This window comes from Polyergus mexicanus, unplaced genomic scaffold, assembly GCF_030449975.1.
Source record: "Polyergus mexicanus isolate NDT 795.1 unplaced genomic scaffold, iyPolMexi1.0 SCAF_5, whole genome shotgun sequence".
NCBI lineage: Eukaryota > Metazoa > Arthropoda > Insecta > Hymenoptera > Formicidae > Polyergus > Polyergus mexicanus.
In genome coordinates this window covers 4,055,317-4,077,457 of record NW_027223325.1, presented here as the reverse complement: position 1 = coordinate 4,077,457, position 22,141 = coordinate 4,055,317, and the positions used below count along the sequence as shown (strand labels likewise).

Here is a 22,141-nt window from a genome sequence, read left to right as displayed (position 1 = left end):
AGTTAATGAAGCTTGAGTAAAATCAGATTATGCAGTGTGTTTCTATGCAATGATGTGATTTTATGAGAATATGCGTACGTCTGACTGTTTCGGACAACAATGCTGATTTTCAAATTTCTCTCAACGCTTGTCTACTTTTACACGGTTTCGCCGTTACAATATTGTAAGCACGATCGTGAGTCAGGCTCGTGTTGGTAAGGATCCGTTATAAATCAGCAGTGTATCTTGAGTTTCAAGGTTCTGATGTCCTTAAAGATGATGAAGAGATTGAAAAAGATCGCGAACTATCATTTATCGCGTCATCTCAATTCTTCGTCCATCTTCATTTACGTTTACATAAAGTAATATCGATGATGGTAAATTTGCCATATAACAACGATTATTTAATTCAACGTAATGTATTTTTGTAAAGTATCTTGATTCCCACGGTATGTTCTAAATTTTGTCGATAAACGTTTAACGAAAACCACGATCTCTCTCCGTTCAACGTTTCGCTTTCTCCATTATCAAATATCGGTTATTCACTTCGATATCCTTCGATTTCTTATATTCCAAGAATTGTTTGTATTTTTTTAAATAATAAAATACGCAACAGTCCACAAGGTTCATCTAATCATTACATTTTTTTTTTTTTTTATATAAAAATGTTTTATAATTTTTTAAGCTGGCATATCAATTTTTCTAAATAAAATGCATATTATAATATTTTATTTTTATTAGATAATATTTAATAATATTAGCATAAATCTTTTCAGAATCAGCGAGAGGTTAATCACTCTAGAACTAAGATGCTTTGGATGCGTGCGATGAAAGATTGAAAGACAGTTGTTTGTGGGAAACAAACGGTACGTTGATTTGAAATGGATATATATATATATGCGGGGCTATTTATAGTTATGAATTCTGATAAACTGCGGACATATAGTATGTACACACTGGGAAACAGTGCGTTCCCAGAGACGTGGGAAAGATGCGAATCTATAACACTGCCGTTGACGCGTTGATGGAGGATTTATTCCAAACGACGTATGATGTACGAACATCCAATATTCGATAATTTAATTTGTAAAGGAATAAAAATATCTAGCTATATTTTTTTCTAAAAAAAAAAAACATATATACGTATATACATATTTTTTATTGAATATGGAATATCCTATGCAAAGTCAAAATCTTCCATATGTCCCACATATATTCGAGGCAAAATTAATCTTGTATCATACGTCAAACGTGAAAAATCGATACGACAGGAAGATCCCAGACGATTAATTAAATTTTCAATTACTGTCAAAGGAATAATCTGTCATGCGAATATAATGTTTATTTATAATGAAAGAAGAAAAGAAAGTTGTTTTGACTTTTAGAAATTAATGTAAATTTAAAAGAAACAATTATTTATGTGGCTACCAATAAGTCTTAATGTTGTATAATTTGACATTTAATTTAGTAATTAATTATTTTAATACGAGGGTTTAACGTTGATATACTAGCTTTGATTACTGGTAACAATACGATGAATCTTTCGACATTCATTCTAGAACCTAGAGCGACGAAATCACTTCTCCTATATTCGCTCGTGACAGTGCGAGGTGCATATTGATCCTTGCTCTATCTCCGTCTATCGCAACGTGTCATTTCCCACCTTCCCTTCGCTTCTCTCAACTCAACCCCCCACAGACAAGCTTATCCCTCGTGCCCACTGTCGCACGAACGACGACAAAAACTTCTAATTATACAAAGAAGAGCTGAATAACTCGCCGGCAAACTTGAAAGGAAAAATCAGAAAATGCATAGCCGATGAAAGGTACTTCACGTAAATATCGTTTATTTCCAGGTATTGAAAAGATAGCGAATATTTCAATAATTCATAATTGAAATTATATTGGCGCGCACACATTGGCGACGATTAAAGATATTGCGAATAATGTATTCGAAAAAGCGATGTAAAATTCCAGCAAATCGTTACCGTTACGATAAAAAAATTTTTGGTAAAATTATATTCCGCAAAAAGAACCATTGTACAATATTAGCTGTATTATTAGCGAGCATTACGTTGGATTATCGTTTAAAAAGGAACGTAAATCCATTTCTGAGATCCATATGAGTCAGGCGCGAATACAAGCCAGCGTGGACCCGTAGATCTGCGTCATTCGAGAGAAAAAAGAAAGATAATGTACGAATGTAACTTAAACTCCTGTCATATGGTACGCGCGATCTCGCGGTACGCTCGTCATCGCGGCTGACACGACTCATTCCGTCATAGAGACAGCTGTTCGTCATGAAACTCTGAAACAGCGTTGTACGAGCTCGTGAGCAGCTGCAGCTCCGCGCAGTTTGTATTAAATTATCGCGAGGAGGAAAAACCGCATTCTATCTCTCCCTTATCAATATCCTGGTCTGCTTGTTCTGAAAATACATTAAAGTTTCCTCGTATACAATTATGTTCGATTTTAATGTAGTTTTTTTTTTTCCACACACACGTTTCACTGGAAAGCTCGATCTTCTCGTGTACGACGACGGGCGTTTAAGTCCTATCGCTCCTGGTTAAGATCTTGAAAGTAAAAAGAAAGTGGCATCCGTCGCGGCTCTCGATCGCGAGTAGCGCCCGTTCACTTCCGGTTGACCGTTGTCACGCGTCTCTCGCGATTCCCGACCTCGAATACTTTTCGTTCATGTTCAATGTGCGTGGAAGTAGGTAGGTAGAAATGTGCAAGTGACGTGTGTCCGTGACACTTTGTAATGCGTACCGCTCTCGTCACCCCTTATATATATATATATATATATATATATATATATCTGCCTTAGTATCCTGTTATTAGAGTATTCAATGGGTCTTGCCTCGTTTTTTGATGCAGATCAAGCAGGCCATGTGTACGCAGTTTATCTCACAAATATTAAAATTGTAGATTGTTTCGAATGTATCTCTTAATTACGGAATAATCGAAGAATTTTTTTTTTTTTTTTTTTTTTTTTTTTTTTTAGTACCGATATAATCCTTTGAAAATATTGACATAATATGACGTTAAAATTATACGATTACACGAAGATATCAATATGATATCATTACATCATATTATTATAATATTATTATGAGCGCAAGAAGATAATATCGATAATAACAAGATAAATATAGCAAGCGTGTTGTGTGATGAATCATGATTATTCTCTATCCGGTGCATTATGTCGACATCGGAATTGGCGGACTGCATCCTCCATCACATTATTCAGTATATTGTCTTTGTCGTCATTTCCTTCTCTTGAAAAGTTTCTATTAAAATTCCTTTTCGCTCTGACCAATTGTTTATGCGTAAATAGAGCAATATTGGAATAAAGGTAAGAGATAAATTTTTCTGCTATATATTACTTCGGCTTCACTCTTCTTTTATTGCAAGCTAGGCGAGATAAATTCTCGTTGTAAATTTTGTCTCGTGTATTAGCTACGACGACAAGCTGTTTGATCGGCGTAGCGCGACAGGAATTCAATATTCCCTTTGTCTCCCTAGATGCAAGAGGCAGGACCAATGGTACAAACACACGGAACGCATTCTGGTTCATGAACGAGTTTCGAATCCGTAAATAAGTGAGACGTGATCGTGCATGGAATAGCAGAAACGAGCGGGCCCAGTCTGGGAAAAAAAAAATTCCAACAAACAAACAACGTTGCGAACAAAGCACGTCACGATAGAAATAAAAGTTATTTTACCGTGGCTTAAAAAATGAAATCGCTCTACGGACTTAGAAGAGTAACGCGGCACGTGTTTCAAGCTTATCATGTTAATTAGTTTCTTTCGAGTTGACGGATTTTCATTACGCAAACATTATTTAGGTAGCACGAGAAATACATTATTAAGCTTTCTAAAATTATTATATTTTAACAATATACACGTGTCATATATTCGCTTAATAAATTCAATAATAAACTTGAAATTTTTTTTTTTTTTTTTTTTTACTAGACTTTAATTCGAGATTATATTTTTTTAATCTCTTTTTAATTCTTATAATAATTATATTATTTAAATCAAGATTTTTTTTTAAATACAAACGCGTTAGTAGCAAAAAATTTTCACGTTTCTCTCTATAATTGCGTTAAGATATATTTTATGCAAATGAAAAGATACCTATAGTACAGTCTCTTCAGAAAACATACGATACATGTAAATATATAAAGAGTGCTATCGCTTTGTCTCTCTGTATGTCCCTATTGTGAGCATATTCAAAAAAGATTCAGAATACATCGTAGGCCCAGATCGCTTTATTCGTACAACGAGAATGAAGAAAGAAACTCGTTTACGAGTGTACACTTGAAAGATTCTAAGTAGCTCGCGTGCTTCATCATCTTCACCCCTTGCAAAACCTGTTGCACGACCTTGTTCGATTCGTGTATGGTAATCTCCCTTTTAATCGCATTCGATAATTTTATGTATAATTTATTATAACTATATTTAAACAAATCTGTCGCGCGCTTTCGATTATCCATACCAGTGTTTCACGATAATATTTATTTTATCAAATTATGCTACAATATTTCTGGTACCAAGTATCGCGAGCAACGTTATTTTCATTATTTGAAGAAATGTCATTAGACGCACGCGCTTACACGTGATAATTAATAATGCATGAGTAATTAAATGGGAGTCCTTTAATTTAACTAATAAGCCGGGTGTAACCGAATAACGGCAAGATAAGCCAACGGTAATAATGAGATGCACGTTGCTCTTAGATAATCGCTAAAGCTGACGTCGAGCGTGTCTCGCGTGACGAATGTTCTCCGCCATTATCGATCGTCATTTGCCAAGAGATTTATACCAATTTTGTAGTTAAATAATACGCATCAATATTTTAGAACACACCTAACATAATCATCGAATGTACTTCGAGCACTGATCTATTGTATTTTGCCGGACGGAACTGTATTTTCAAACGCGTTGCGGATATTTCATATTGCGCTTGTTCGACTAGTAATCTCGCGGATGTGAATTGTACGCCTACATTTGATCGATCATGAATTGACCTACATACCATATATCTTTCATGTTTCTTGCGGCGAATAAAGTTATAAATTTACAGCCGAACGTTGCATTAATGCTTTAATTCGGCTATTTCTCTCTCTCCCCCCCCCCCTCTCTCTCTCTCTCTCTTAGCCGATTATATTATACAATTTTTACAGCGTGTAAAAAGCACGATATCCGCGTTATTCAGAAAGCGTGGCACTGAAATGATCGTTTCACGATTTGCAGAAGCAAAAAAGTGCGATCCGTAATGATCGTTAATGCAATTATCGCGTATATTGGTAACGGAATTATTATTAAAGTAATTTCCACTGATGTATCGTTGATGCTTCGAGAATGGAAAACGACGTGATTGTTAAATAAAAATCTCTGTCGCAATTGCGTGGCGTTAAAATCTCTCGTTCGCCACTCGTTCGTCACATTTTCACATGGTGAACGGGATAGCGAAGATGAATCTTAGATTTCTAATCTCTGCAGGAATACCTTCTTATAGTTTCGGTATATTATCATTGCAAATCTGGGACGAATACATGATGCACGAAATGATTGTGTCGACGAACAATCCTCATTAACGAAGCACTCGTAAAGGTATTTCGAACAGCAACAACGTGTTGTTTACGTTTGGTTATCGCTCTGTAATTCGTTTTCAGTGCCACTATTTCCCATGGACATATGACAACGGGAATATTCCTTTCACCGGATATAGCGTCTCGTAAAACGGTAAAAATATCACGCGTCGAATGTCTCGAGCAGGTCTCGCAGCAGAAGATGCGTGCAAAATAAAATAATATTATCCCTAATATGAGCAATATATCACGTATATACAAACCATTTTGTGATAATGCGTTCAGTCGATTTTTCTTTCGAAAGAAGCGATAAATGCGACGTGCCATATCGAGCGCGGTATAACGCCTCATTAATTGCAAAGAGATCGCTTTGACATTTCTTGCAAGAATAATAAGATGTGAGGCTGTCTGTGAAAACATTTTCCGCATTAAAAAGAAATTGAAAAATATATGCGATTAACATAAGCTCATTCGTGTTTTAATAATTGCTACGCGTCAATTCGTCGATTTTTATATTCTCTTAATAACCAATAAAGATATATATATATATATATAGTAAAGATATAGCGATACGTATGTTATGTCACTACGCGTTAATTAACAATTGCAATTGCCTGTCAGCAAGAAATTGTCAGACACGTATTTGCAATTATAGATTGAAAATAAGCTATCATATGAAGCAAATGATATATCGATCAGTATCATATTTTTACATACGTGTGCATTGTACAAGTATTATCCCAACGTATATCGCGATATTTATTTATATTTTTTTTCTTTTATTTATTTTTTATTTTTAGATTTCTCATCAACAACATGTAAGCGATAAATACGATAATTATTTAAAATAATTATCGATAATTATGTGTAGATAAAAGAATATCGTTGATTACTCTTGAAACATAATAGAATCCCATTGAAGAAACTTACAACTTCAGGCTTATCTGTGACTATTTATATGTTCCTACGTAAAGTTCAATCGTCAATGAAAAATATCTTACGCAAAATGACAATCACGGATTTACCAGAGATAATTACAACCTGTCGAATTATTCATCAGTTACATAAGAAAGCAATCATATTTATTTATAAATCGTCGCTTCTGACAGACGTTATTCATCGTCAGTCAGTCACTTAGCTATTCAATACTATGTTGATTAACAAAAAATTGATGACAGCGTATAAGGAGGCACGTTTTCCGATAAAAATGTATGACACTTGTATAAATTCTATCTTTATCTTATGATCAAGCATTTTTAATAACAATCCGATGCATCTAATGATGTATTGATATATTCCATACTGTAGTGTGAATCTAGATAAGATCTGCGTGCACTTAATGATCTTGCTTCCTGTTTGCCGGATGCTCGTTTCAACTTCTCAACCATAATTGGAATCTTCGTGCAGTCCCCGCTATGAAAAAGCGTTACTTGCGCGTGAGATGATTGATGATTGCGTAACCCAAGATACAGACGTTGTAGATGATCGTTACCTCGATCGCCAGACTCTTAGACGTTTTCATTTCCGTAGCGAAAGTCTTCGGTTAAATAATGTATATTTCGTGTACATACAGCAATAATATAAATACTCAAATTTTTCTTTCTGTCAGCAGAATCGTAATTTGCGAAGAAAAAAGCGTATAGCACTGCATACTCCCTTTCCGAAGTCTTGTTTATTGAATTCGCTGCGCGATTCAAAAACTGCATATCGAAAATTTTATAGAGATATGTAAAAAAAATATATATATATTTCATAGAGATATATAAGTACGAAAATTAATATGCTTGTCTTTGTTACAACGTGGATACCTGGCTGAGTCGAGAAGAGAGAAAGTGTGGTGTTTATATATTCATTGCTGTTTTGAAAGCAGCTATTGTAATAATACTGTAAGACAACAAGACGAAGAGTTTTTAAACAAAGCGAGATAATGAAAGTGTCTCCGAGGGACGTAGAAAGACGTTTAAAAAAACATTATAAATGTTTAAAGCTACGATTATATAGTAATAGCTATTTATCGTAGAAAATATGCCGCGCGATATACATATATGGCATCAATCTATCGAAATAAAATTCCAACGCATTCAATCGAGAAAGGAATATGTATATACTTCGTTGTATACAGGGTGTCGCATTTTAATCTCCTCAGGCAAATATCTCGAAAACCAAGCCCGGAAGAGAAAAATGTTTCAGACAAAAGTTGTTTGGTTTCGAGGGAACCATAAGATGGTGACAATTATTTGACCTTGGAAAATCATTTGAAGGTCATGTAAAGGTCAACTTTAAAATCTTAAATGGAAATCCCCATTTTTTATTTAGTATTCTTGTAGCTGACATCGAGAGCTTTCCAAAACACTATAATAAAGTATTTTTTTATTAAAATGAGGAGATTAAAATGGGACACCCTGTATACTGCCTTGCAAACTCATTTGGACATAAAACGCGCGCTATTTCTCGACTGTCCGTAACGCATTTATCGCGCAACTTTTAACTTTGCGCAATTAAGGCTTGCGTCATCGTTCGCGCAATTATACGATGATTCTCGAAACAAGCAAGCACAGAGAGTTTGGCGTTTAACGTTTCAATGGAAACGCTACAAGCCATTACAAGATATTACAATTCTATGCATAAATTCAACAACAAATATTTCTTTTCTCACGAGTCTGTTTATCATATTGAAAATTTTAATAATTATTTGTGAACAATGCAAATGGCATAACGCGATTCTCAAGGCAATCATAAATTGTTCAATAATCAAATATTCTTAAAGCCTTTCCAAACTTCATAAAATTCAAATAATAAAATTTGCAAATTTTAGAGAAACGCGTAAAAAATTTGCTGATAAAATTTGCTTTAAAGTAACACTGTTATCAAATTAGTGTATATGCGCGTGATAAACTGGATACAATTCGGATTGCTATTATTAGAATCAACTCGTTGAATATTTATATATTGCCAGATTTTTCAAGGTATTATGTTCAAGATCTCATTTTTTCAGAGACATTAATAATTCGCGTGATAAACACTTTTCAGACATAATGTTGCGATCTGTATTTTTAATTATCCAAATGTTTATGGAACGCACATATCTACAAATTTTTAAAAGTCAAATTGTGAAACATCTAAAAAAGAATTTCTTTTTAGCCGGAGAACAAGCTTCTTTGAATTGAGAAACTTCATATTATGTAAAGATTCACGAATAATTTAATAACGAATAAGAAGACGCTATTGTGTACATTACGATATGTAATTCCGATTTTAATTACCAAAGATTTATTATTAATATTCACATTATGTATGCGACCGTGTCAATAATTCAACAGGATCACTTATTAATCGCACTTATAAATTTAATCTAATTTAATTATATATTTTACGAAATGTTCGTTGCATATACGTTGCGCGAAAACACTGCAATGGTCTTGCAAGCCGACATAAAAACATTTAAATTAATTTGTTAATACAATATCGAAAATAATCATACGAATCTCTTCTTTTTTTTCGAATAAAAATTCCCGCAATTTGTATTTTCACGTGTCTTCTCGATATATCTGTCAAATACCAAGACAGATCGCATTACGACACAACGCATTAATGCATATCGGTGCTAAATGTTGTTGAAGAAAGCATTTCTTTAATCATCACGTGAACATATTTATACCGAGAGAGAAAAAAATGTGCTGTTGCGACGAAATTGTTATTATTATTGCATATTTTTAAGTGACCAAACTACATTATTTTGAAAGCAGAATAAGATAATTAAAATATTATACAGAAATAATTTATATAACACAAAATTATTTTTAATATTTCAAGCAAAATATTTTTAAGAATTTTATTGTTATCGATATACAATTAACAAAATCTAATTAAAACAACATATTCTATGCCAGTTTCTTCTTTCCGTATAAACAATATAAAACCAAGGTTAATTAATTTACATTCTACAGAATAATTGTCAATATAACTGTGTAATTTTATTACTTTCCTGTATATATTATGAAGGTTCAATTCAAATACAATAAGAAATCCGCGTGCCACAGAATTAATTACGTATAGAGTATAGACATCATTTATCTTTGCAGCAAGATAAGTAACTCGGGAATTTCTCATATAAATCGAAGACTACTAGACATCGACGCGCATAAAATTAATCAATGTAGGATGAAGCAGGATGCAAGGTATGACGTTCTTTAATTAAGACGCAATCTTTGAATATGCGTAAAACGATGCGTAAGCCGCAGACAGTGGGATGACGTCAATATGTTTTTTTTTTTCTTTTTTTCCTCTCGAAAGCGCGTTGTGCGATTTATCCAAATAATCCTTGGATAGATACACCGAGGAGAAAGAATGAGAAAGCGATGGCAAAACTTCAAGTATACGCGCGCGAATGCATCCGGGACGGAGAGGAGTGTGTATCAGGATGTACCAAAAAAGCCACCACAAGCTATTTCTCTTCTTTTACTTCCAGCGGCGTCAGGGAACCGCGCACGTGGTGCACCATCATCATTTTTATTTTCGTCTTTTATGCCAGGTCTTTTATTACTCGGCACAACGTGCGGAAAAACGGATATTAAGCGGATGAATAAAATCGCGGATGTTTACTTGTGCAGAAGACAATACACCGCGAGAAAAAAATATTGCGAATTTGTCAAGTTAAAAAGATCCCGTGCAGATTAAAATAAATCGTCTCAATTCTTTTCATTTCGAAATTAAAATAGGAGTATTTACACTTATATCACGCTTTTTTATGTTAAACAAACTGAATGACAAGCTCGTATTTCTAATCCAATAAGGGGAAAAAAATTAGATAGAAGTGTGAGTTTCGCTTTTTTTCAAGTAAAATAATATAATTCCATTAATTTGTTATATTTATATACATTAATAAAAATATTTTTATTATGTGTAATCTGCGAGTTAATATGTATATTAAGAATTTCGCTTTGGCTTGAGTTTAATTCTTTACGTCACTCGCGACAGCTCGACGCGATCGAAGCTCGCGAGACCTCGAATGCTGCTTTGTTAGACAGAGTGAACGGTGATTTATTTCTCCCGTCTGCTTTATTTTCGTCACCGGCGTGCAGCCGGTATCTTCCCAGGCTAGTCCGGAATATATTCGGATACATCCGGATGAACGATTCACCGAAGTCGTTTGACACTCGGCAGAGCAACCACGTGCGACTGGTTCTTGCCTTTGCGAGACGCCGTTTCCGGTACGTCGTATCCGTGACGGAATAAAAAAAATATTAAATTTATTATATTTGATTATAACTTTCAATAAATTAAATCATTATTTTATCATTATTATTCCTATTCTATTATTATGATTATTTTATTTTATTATCATAATCTTATTATTTAAAGTATTTAGAAATTAATAAACGCTACATGTATTTAGAAATTAATAATCAATACTTAAAACTATATTTAATAATATGTGCTGAGCGTATATACAGAGATTGCGCTCGGTTGCGTGAATGAATATTTCATCGTATATATACATACAGGGTGTCCCATTTTAAAGGACCCACTCAAATATCTCAGAAACACTGCGTTAAATCGAAAAATATTTCAAACAAAAGTTGTGTGGCTTCAAAGGGGCCATGAGATGGTGACAATAATTTGACCTTGGAAAATCATTTGAAGGTCATGTGAAGGTCAACTTTAAAATCTTAAGTGAAAACCCCCATTTTTTATTTAGTATTCTTATAGCTTGCCTCAAGAGCTTTTCAGAACACTATAATAAACTATTTTTTTATTCAGTGCTTTCTGAGTTATTTTATATTTTAATCTGACATCTTTCGATATAAAAAATTAAATATCTCATAAAATATTCAGTTTTCGATAATCTTACCGTAATACTTTTATGTACAGAATAATGAGACGATTCATAATATAAGCATTTCAAATGGCGTTCTTATTCCGATTAATATTATTTGCACATCGTCGAAATATGCATGAAGTTCTCGTGGGAAGAAAAAAAAAGCATAATACATTTCTTTTTTTATAATTCAGATAGAATAAAGCTGGCTTCATCGCACACTTGTGAGAACTTCAATTATATAGAAACTACCAGAGGCAATATTTTTGTTCGTCTTTGGTCTAACCAACGACATGCTCACGATATGTCAACCTAACTTATCGCATGTGTAGCGTAATGCTCGATTTAAAAGTGACGACGCCGGCTATTTGCGAGGCATTCGGCGAATAGGGTCTCCGTAGTAAGAGCTTAATATAGCGCGGTCATAAGCCTCGAATTCTGGGCCAATAATGTCACGGTTCTATCTTCCTCTTAGAAACGTGCGAAAAAAAAAATCTAATTAAAGTATGTCATACGCGATCAAATCGTTATCTAATGAGAATTGTTCGATTAGCGCATTAGTTATTAATTCCTATTTTTTTACAAACTACACAGATCTTATTTTCAATTATAAAATAATTCAATAAAAACTAAAAATATAGAGCTCATTTGTATGTATGTATATGTAGTTATTTATTCGCAAAAAAAAAAAAAATGATACGTTGATAAGTGATATATATCTATGTACCAATAGGCATAACGAAAATTATGATCTCATCTAGTGGTTCAGAAAATCTTTTACTCTGGTTTACGCAAAACGCCGGCAGATGTAAATTTTGCGGAGGATAAGTGATGTAAAACAAACGAGCATCCGGTGTACTTGACCGTATTGCAAAAATATGTAGAGGCACCCCCGCAGAGAGTAAGCGGATTTACAAACAGGAAGCCGAGCACGTGCGAAACCGGAAGTGTTGCGAAACCTATAAATTTAATCAACTTTTTATTTCAACTTTCTTTTGCGTATTTATACAATACTTTATTTACATTGTATAAAATAATTTTATCATATTAAAATGGTTAATTATATTGTTAATTGGCAAGATTTTTAACTTTATAAAATTAATGCTTTTTATCAAAGAATGTACTCTGAAAGTTTCTCTGAACCGGATAAGCTTTGCATTTTTGCAAAATTAATCAAATTTTAAATTAAAGTAACACTGATTTTTCATTTTTTTATTTAATTATCAGACTTACCAAATTAGAATTTTAATTAACAAATATTTGAAATGACAACTTTATGCTCTTGTTGTCTTGTTGATTAAAATTCTCATATTTACGAAACGCATGTGTATGATGCCAATTACAACGTATCTTCTCTACGATTAATTATCACTTTAAACCATTCATTCTCTCTCTCTCTCTCTCTCTCTCTATGGTCAAATAAAGCAACACTTATTTAACATATTACATTAATGATTTACGCGTATATGTATTTTATATGATATATAATTAAAGATATAATTAAAACTGGATGCTCCTCATGCTTCGTTATATCAAAAATGATTCATGTGCTCAATTAGTTTTGCAATGAGATTGTTATAACATTTATCCGATAATAATTGCGATTGATTAATATATCAGAATTAATGATATAGGATACAATTAATTTTGATTTCTTTAAGGTAATGGAGAATGTTCCGTGACGAAGAAATTGACGTAAAATCGATTTCGCGTATACAATAGCATCATATAAGGGTCGTTGAAATGGGCGTTGGCTTTCTTTCGAGCATGAAACATTCAGACAATCTATTTTGTCTATTACAAGCTTCGTTGGATAGTAACGCGACGTACTTTCGCGAACAAAACTTTCCTTTGATCGATAAATCATAATCCAACTAGTTTTCATTTTTTGCAAGCTTCCTCCAAGTATTATCATTTTTAAAGAATGCAATTATTTTTTCACGCCAAAGATGCTGTTTGTTACATTAAAAAAAAAAAAGATTATTACATTTACATTTATACCAAGAAACACATTATTTTATATCTGTCAAATATCAAACAATTTCCAAAATTCAATAATATATTCAGAGCAAAAATCAAATCGAATGTTTCTTTAATTCCTTTGTAGTTCTTTTAATTCGTTTATTTAATCGATTTTTGTCGAAGAAAAGATGTCGAGAAATTCATAAGTTATCGTAATTTTCCAATCTCTATCATTATATATCTTTTTTTTTTTAACTTAAGACGTGAATTAAGATTTTGTTAAATTTATTTTAGATTAACCGAAGAATGTCCTATTATGTGTATTTATATTCAGATTTATAATTAGCTCGAGAAAATCTCTTTAGCTTTATTCACTAATTACACAGAGACTAATAATGTCTCGGCATTTTTACTAGGGAAAAATCAAGTCTAAATTAGCGAAGAAAGCGTTACTGGAGCCATTTCTTTTGATTTCTTTTTACAATATATATATACATGTATATTCTCCGAAATTTTACCATAGCATAACATAGTTGCAAAAACTTAGTATTAATTGTTTAATACACAATACTTAGAAATGTTATAAATGTCTAATAGTAAGTCATAAAAAAATTAACTTCTTATATAGACAAATTACTGTGATTATCACTTCCGCGTATTGTTCTGCGAGAGAAATATTCCCGCAATGCATGTCGCTCCCGTCCGATTATCGTATATCAAAATCATTAGTTTCAATCAGAGAAAATGATAAAAAAAAAACTTGTTTACGTAATTACACGTAATATGTAATCCTCGCACTCTCTAGTGTGTTAAATATTTAAATTACCCGGAAAGGCAGATTTTTGCTTCGCACTTCCTTCTCCTCTCTCCTCGAAGGAGAGGAAAATCTCGCAATTCGCGGTCTAATGATTCGGCAAATGATCTCAGCAAACTAATCTGTTTGATTATCCACGGCAAATACAATTTTAAATCTAAAGCGATACGTTGTCTGATGTCCGACTGAATCTGTCACGCATGAAAAAGTACTAAAATCTTTTATTTTTAAAATATTATTTATATATTTTGTTTATATAAAAAATTCTCTTTAACCTCCCATTTGCGTCTGTTACGCGCACGTGATTAATATTTGTAAAGAAATGATGACTCAATCAACAAATAGCATTTAGAAAAAAAAAAAAAACATTTAGATAATAGATAATGGAATACTTAATTTATCATTGGAAAATCAATTACTTTGTTAAATTGAAGAATTCTTTGTTTAAAAAAAAATATATATATATAATAAGTGACATAGATTTATTTTAATAACACTAACACACTATTTGAACATTCAACGACAGGAAGATACAGGAGCCAACAGACATCGGCATTCAAAGCAACGCAGTTGAGAAAGTCAGGCGAGTTTCGCAATGTCCAGACACGATTCCATCGAGCAAAGAAGACTGGATGTCGGTCGCGTTCCCCTTCACCAATCGATTGACCACAACTCAAACTCTGACTCCAGTATATCACAGAGGCACAATTTTCTCTAGTATTGAAATTATACGTTCAACTCTACTTCCCGATATACCGAGATATGTAATTTCCTCCTTTAAAAAAAAATCTCATTGAACAAATAAATAAAATCCGACGTGATGTTCAAATCTTATCAAACCAAAATGTCACACGAAAATCATATTTGCATATTTGTTGTCTTTAATATATAATTATGATTAGTTACGCTTAATAAGAAGGGAAACATTTTTTTTTTTTTTTTTAATTTCTCTTTATGTCGACTTTTATTTACAGCTATTTATTCAGTTCGCAAAGCGATTTGCTGATTAGCATGAACTGGATTAGCATATCTGCATCATAAATTTAAATTTGCGAGTTTATGGTACTAGACGTGTTTGTCTGAAGAATGCTTTAATGTACGCGCATTTCAATGTAAAAAAACATTCGAGAAAGGAATGTCTTAGATCGAGATCACTGCCTAGCCATTCCACGCCCTTGCTAGAGATAGTAAGAACAGAAGCTTAATGCAATAATCCAAAAACCTCGATAAATTCTAAATAAATTGATAGCATAGATAAGCGATAATCCAAGCTATAAAACAATCGTAAAATTTGTATGCTAAACATATTATTAAAAATTCAAGTGATAATAAAATTATTGACCTGACAAATTACAAAGTTGGTCATCTACAATTGTTTTATTCTTTATAAAGAAGCAGAAAATTAATGAAAATTTTTGAATTGAAAATAAATAATATTATCCTTTTTCGATATTTATATAAACAAAGGCAAATTAACACTGCTTTCTTACGATTAGCATGTCAATCTCCACAATGTAATTCATTCCGCGATAGACGTCCTTCCCGATAATACCCACATCTCTAGCATAGAACGACACTCTATCCGCGTGTCCTAGATCCATGTAATTAACACTCACCTCGGTTAAAAGAATCAGCAACAGCGGGAGGATGCCGCTGAATTTGGATATCGGTTGCGGACAGGAGACTTCGTGGCGCGTCATCTTTGATAAATATAAATTTACTCCGAAATCCTTGTCTTTCGGAAACAACTGTTCTTGGTCCACCGAGACACTCACTGGCACGTCACGTAATTGATTCCCACGAATACACCTTCGATTAAGTAACGAGGAATGCGCGAGGAATGTGCGTGTCACATCGATCGATCGACGACTCACTGGGACTCACTTCTTCGTAGTCGCGCCGCGCGTGTAGTATCACAAGAAATCGCGTATCCCACTCCGGGCACCTCGCGGTAACACCTGTTCGGTCGTTTGACAGCTACGCCGGTCACGGACGTAGTGACGGCGACGATGGTGGAGGAGTCGTGGAATCGCGGTGGTAGGAATAACGGCTGCCATATCAGCCGGGGAACCGCGTGGCGTCGAGTCTTCTGACTAAAGATACACGCGTTATAACGAGTTCGAAACAATGATTCAGTTGACACGGGAACCTCGAAAATCGCCGCTTTTAGTCCTTGGGCTCTCCTCCTCCTCCTCCTCCTCCTCCCCCTCCCACCACTCGAATCCGGCGCATCCACTATGTCAGGTGTCCCGGGGAGTGTTATGTAAATTTTTAACGGGTCGATATAAATCGTTTTCCTATATCTTAGCGCTCACTTTTCATAAATTCGACATGCTAGTCGCAGAACTCTTGCGCCAAATTGAAGTGGCCTCGGCTTCGTTACTTGCATTTATTTTTTTTTTTTATTTTTCAAATATATATTTTATGGAATTTTGCCTGATTAATTTTGATTATCGTGTGTTTTCTTTGTGTAAAATGATTTTAAGAAGCGGACAGTAATTTGATACACGTATACATTATACATATACAGATAATATATTTTCTAATATACTCTCATGTATTACTTTTCATATTTTATATTTCATATTTATCACTCTTATTGTAAAACTTCTTTCTATATTTTAATCTATCTAATGTTGAAGCAATTGATATAATTATATTAGCCGAATAATAGCTGCCTTTATTTTACTTCTTACGCGTATCGTATTCGCATCTTTTCATTCTGCCTCTCTTCATGTTGTTCAACGGAATACCGGTCCCTTCGCTCATTCAAAGACCAAACAGCTTTGTTTTCCTTCACGTTATTCTTGAAGTAACGTAAAGAGATCTTATATTAACGTATGTAGCGAGAATTGAATCGAAAAGGAGAAAAGGCGATTATATAAATTACTCCCTTTTCTCTTATTTCTACTTATATATATTTATTTAATTAGTTTTCTTTTGCATTTCCTTTTCTCATGGCATTTGTCTATTCATAAAACGGAGCATGATATCGACTATTCCTCTGGACTCGATTATTTTCCTCCCTTCGTTACTTTGCAACTTGAGTACTCCAATATGTGGAACGGAATAACGAACTGCAGGGGTGGCACCCTCCGGCGCGGTCAATATGACAACAATGAGGTAACGAAGCAAGCTTCACAAAACATTGGAAATAGCTGCGAGATTGCTCGATGATCGGAAACGTGTGATTTTGTCCAAAAAAGGCGATCCTTGTTTTCGTATTATGGCGCTGATATTTAATTGTCATTTAATAATAAGATTTTTAAGTTAATAGTCTTTTATACCATATTTGTACATGTATCTAGATATCTCTGGTATCTTGCTTCTATCTAATGTCATTGAAAAGAAATATTACGAGTTCAAACTTACGACGGAACACGACGCGGAATATAAGTTATGGCCGGATTATGAGTAGATTAAATTGTTCTGCTATTTCATACGTCCAGTTACAGAAGAAACTTCTTACGTTATTCTATTGCAACTCACGTGCGAGGCATTAGTCGTGAGAACATTTATGGCGCGAAACGTCAAGTCAATGACACGAAATTATCTTGAATGATCCGTCAAGAATCCCTATGAGAAATGTGAGCAATGTCGAATAGAAATACTCATTCTTCCTTAACAAAGAAGCGCGCATCTGAGCGTTATTTCGATGCCATTGTCCTTGCCGCTCTCTAGACCTTTTTATTTAAATCGGAGAAGGACTCGGGTTTCCAATAAACACCGTAAAACAACACCAACTTTCTATAAACGCACAAGGTGAGTCTTTCCTTTGATATCGCGTGATATCGATCAATCGTTAAACAGCAAGGACACTAGTCGTGCTCCACCTTCAACGCCCCAAATCACGAATTTTTAACAAGAGAAACAACATCCGTCAAACTCGCGATCTCGTTCATCGGTAAAACTGCTACTAATCTGTCTGTCATCTCTATCATCCTGAGATTCTGATAAACACCTGGGCAGGTCCCTGAGAGGTCTCCGCGTGTGTCAATGTCGAGCTCGAGAAATTGGATGGAGGCGCGAGGTCGGTGAGAAAGAATCGGGAGAGCAAGCGAAGCGTTCAGCGTGCTTTCGTACGGCCGTAGGTGCACTCGGTCGACTGGCTCGCTTTCATGATGCCTCACCCGGTGCGGGTGATCACCATGGCCAACGGGACTCTCGGTTGCTCTCTCAACACTCCGTTCGTGGCTACAATCGAGGCAGCGCCAGGCTAAGCCGTTCCCTGCCTCGCCAACTCACCCCTGCCACCTCGTCGGGCAACCTGGCTGTTTTTCCATTCCGACCTGGCTCTTTCTCTCTCCCACCTGCTTCGTCCGCCTCCTTCTCTCCTCCGACCTGGCCTGCCCAGGCTAAACATCCAACGCAGCCGCCATCACTACTGCATCCGCTGCCTCGGACTCCCACCGACTGTCGAGCTTTCCTTCTCTCTTTCCCTCTTGCTTGCTCTTGTCATGTATATTGTGTACACGTACATGATGTGTACGAGTGTGATATACAGACGAGTGTTATATAGTTGTGTGCCGGTGAGCCCAGTAACGTAGCTATGGCGTAAGATAAATCAAGTTGCAAACGAGATAATGAATGAATTATTTGTGAATCTCAGTACAAACAACTCATTGTATTTGCTACGAATACATTTAATTTCATTTCCTACAACTGTCAAATAATTTGCTGACAATTATCTTTTTCTTATATTCCCTTCCTGTACTGCTAATAATAATATCTAAAAAAAAAACATACGAATATGTCAGTAGTAAAAGTGTTAAAGTAGATGAACGCAATACAGTATCCTTAAAAGACTTTTTAAAAAGGTAAAAAAAAAATATATTTGTTCAAAAAGAAATATCAAAAAACGTTGATTGTTCAATGTCTAAATGGTGTCATATTATATAATTACTATTTCAGCTGAGAAATTTATAAAACAATGAAGAATTCTCTCGCAATGTAGTTTTATGAAAAACTTATTTATCAAAACGCAAACGATATATTTACGTAATAGATGTAACGCCGAAACGTATTGCCCACGTGTCACATGAAATGATAGAAGGAAAGGATCTGTCAATTCCATGCAATGACATTTAAATGGATGCGACGTCTCTCTCCACGGAGTTCGAAATCCCGAACGTGGCGTCTGTAATCTCACATCCATGTTGACGCATCTCTCGCGTCTTCTTTTATATCTTCTTTTTCGCCGGGTAACACGTCATTCCCTGCCCTTCCCTGACATGTTCCCGCAGTAAGGTAAAACACTAACACACATTCGCATCCCCTCGCTCGCTCGTACGAATAGAACGAGCTTACTTATACACGCGTATAAACTAACGACCACACGCGTACATCTCTCTGCCACCTCCTGTTTCTTCCTCTCTACCAGCATCTCTTGCTATATCCTCCCTCAACCCTCGCCACACTTCGCCCTTTGCGTTCCCCCGGCCTTTGCCCTCCACAACGTTGCTCCTGAAGCGACAGTCGCCACCTGACACACGTACGCGTGCGCACACACACACACACACACCCATAGGCACATCTCGTCGGTGTCTACCACCTTTATTCATAGAAATCGTTGCTTTCCCACACCTACGCAGGTAGTTCTCTGCGAGTCTCGAAGTCAGAAACGTGGTTAGTGTAATTAGCGCCCTGTTATAGGCAACTGTCACTGTTAGAATCTGTAATAATGCGTGTTTAATTCCGTGGAGGAACGACAAGGGATGAAAAAATCAATAAAGCTACGTAGGTATTTGGCCTATTCCCTGGAAAATTTATTTCGCTTTTACCTGTAACATAAAAGCATAATTATTATAAAAAGTGCTGCCAACTTTCTAACGTTCTGTTTCTTTATAGATGATTTATAAGCACCTTGCTCGATAGCAGCTTGACAAGTAGCAAAATAACAGCTCAACCATCTGTCACTGTCAGTAATAGTATCGAAAATGCGTTCTAATTTACGTCGCCGAAATCACTTTACTTTCACCGCTGACGTATCTTCTCTAGTATAAATACACGAATAAAATAAAAATTTGCAAATAAGCTCGTATATTTATCCTTTCTCATCCTTTACCTAATTCACATCCAATATAAGTGACCATGTAAAAAGAAATTAGCAAACATGTATAAACATTTTCATATGGATTTAAAGAGAAAATTATATCAACTTTTACACAAATAAAAATACTACACTGGAATTCTACACTCACTGAATATCGTTACAGTAAATAAAATAATATCACCGTATAAAAGCTTTACTTTTTCAAAAATAATGATTACTTTATAAAGCTGAATTTACATCTATACAAATCGCATAATGATACGTACGAGTCTGTTTCATTCCATTCCATTACATACAATTCTGATAAGCGAAACGATTCTGTTGGCGACATCTGGTATTACATTAGCAGGCAATATCAGCGTCTACTGTGACAATTGTTGATTTAAAGACAGAAAAATGGAAAGATAATTATGATTTTACTTATTACAAAGAAATCAAATTTTTTTAACGATAATATTAAAATAGAATATATATTAATAAAATATTTTCCACAAATTTTTATTTATTTTCGATGCTTCTTTTTTAACAACCGACGGTAATAAACGGGGACTGAATAGATCTAGCGATCAATGATCAGCGATTTCGTCATTTTCGTCAATGACAATTGACTATAGTTATTCAACTACCCACAACCTGAAATAAATATGTATGCATACCTGTGAATGTATGGCGAGGGCCAAGAAAACTGACGTCAGCGACAGGTTGAGGTATCTTTTGTCATCTTTTATCTCTCCTCATCATGATGTCATCGTCCAAGCAGTTGGTCCGCAGGCCTTTTACGAATAGATCTCAACAGCAGCTTAATTACAAGAAAAACATTCACATACATACATCAGTTTCTTATCAATGTTTTTTTTTATATTATGATCAAATCTTTTTATATTCATAAAAAAGTACTGATAATCAAAATATCAAAACGAGATACCAATAATGTAGTATAAATTACATATTAATCAATTAAAATAATATTATAATCATTACTAATATAATTACGGAAATAATTTTGTATTATATAATTTTATGCTTTTGTTGCACTCTATACTTATTGATATTTTTTGTTAACAACGTGTAATATAACAAATTATAAATATATTCAAAAATTCAAGATTTTATTTTATTCAGCTATTTACCGATCATATATAATACATATAATTTAAGTAAACACTATAACACCACTTTGCATTACTTCCAAGAGCATTTTCAAAGTATTATATTTTTTTTTTAATTATGTTATATTGACGAAAATAATTATGATTAATTTTTATTTGTATGTATCTGTCTACATTGATATATATATTGTCATCGTTCGAGAGAATTAAAAAATGTATTTGTGATATTCTATAAAGCAGATTTTAATTTAAATAAACGATTACTTCTTCGCATATCTAATTTATAACGATATTTGTAGAATTACAACTTTTATAAAAATAATTACACTGAAATAAAATTTACATCGACGATAACACTTCGAAGACATAATGATCTTATAAATTGCGTAATGTATGACCTTGAATATAAAAGTATCGTGATTTTTGTAGACACTTCGACTGAATAAGTTGCTCGAACGCGTGTTTCTAGCGAGGTGATCAGCGCGCTTAAACTGATAAAAAGAGATATAATTCTTAGACGATCTTTAAACTATATTGTTGTCTAACTTTACATATGTTTAAAAAAAATCCGTATACCAATTCCGCTGAAATTGTGCAATAAAGATTAGATAAAAATTAATCATCTCTTTGTCGATCTGATGCGATTCTCAATGGACATCAGACCGATGATGTTTCGCAATAACGATGATCTCTCGATCTCGGAACAGATGATCGAAGATTTCTACGGGTCGGGGACATCTAACAATTTGCGATCCATCGCGCATGCGCACGCCACTGGTCCTGTCTACCTACGACGGATTCTGGCGAACGG

General features: G+C 34.4%; 1 protein-coding gene across 4 annotated transcripts in view; it reads right to left on the bottom strand.

The window, feature by feature from the left end:
• Positions 1–19,579, bottom strand: part of Ptp10d (Protein tyrosine phosphatase 10D) — a 36,834-nt gene extending 17,255 nt beyond the window's left edge. For 2 of the 4 annotated variants that reach the window (XM_070295442.1, XM_070295444.1), the window contains exons 1-2: positions 19,168–19,579; positions 15,786–18,898 (exon numbers count right to left, since the gene is read on the bottom strand). In XM_070295442.1, coding sequence (XP_070151543.1) covers positions 15,786–15,869 — 84 coding nt within the window. In that variant the 5' untranslated portion in view covers positions 15,870–18,898; positions 19,168–19,579. The remainder of the gene's footprint in view (positions 1–15,785; positions 18,899–19,167) is intronic. The other 2 variants (XM_070295443.1, XM_070295445.1) reach the window with 1 other exon arrangement.
• Between the last annotated feature and the right edge of the window lie 2,562 nt (positions 19,580–22,141).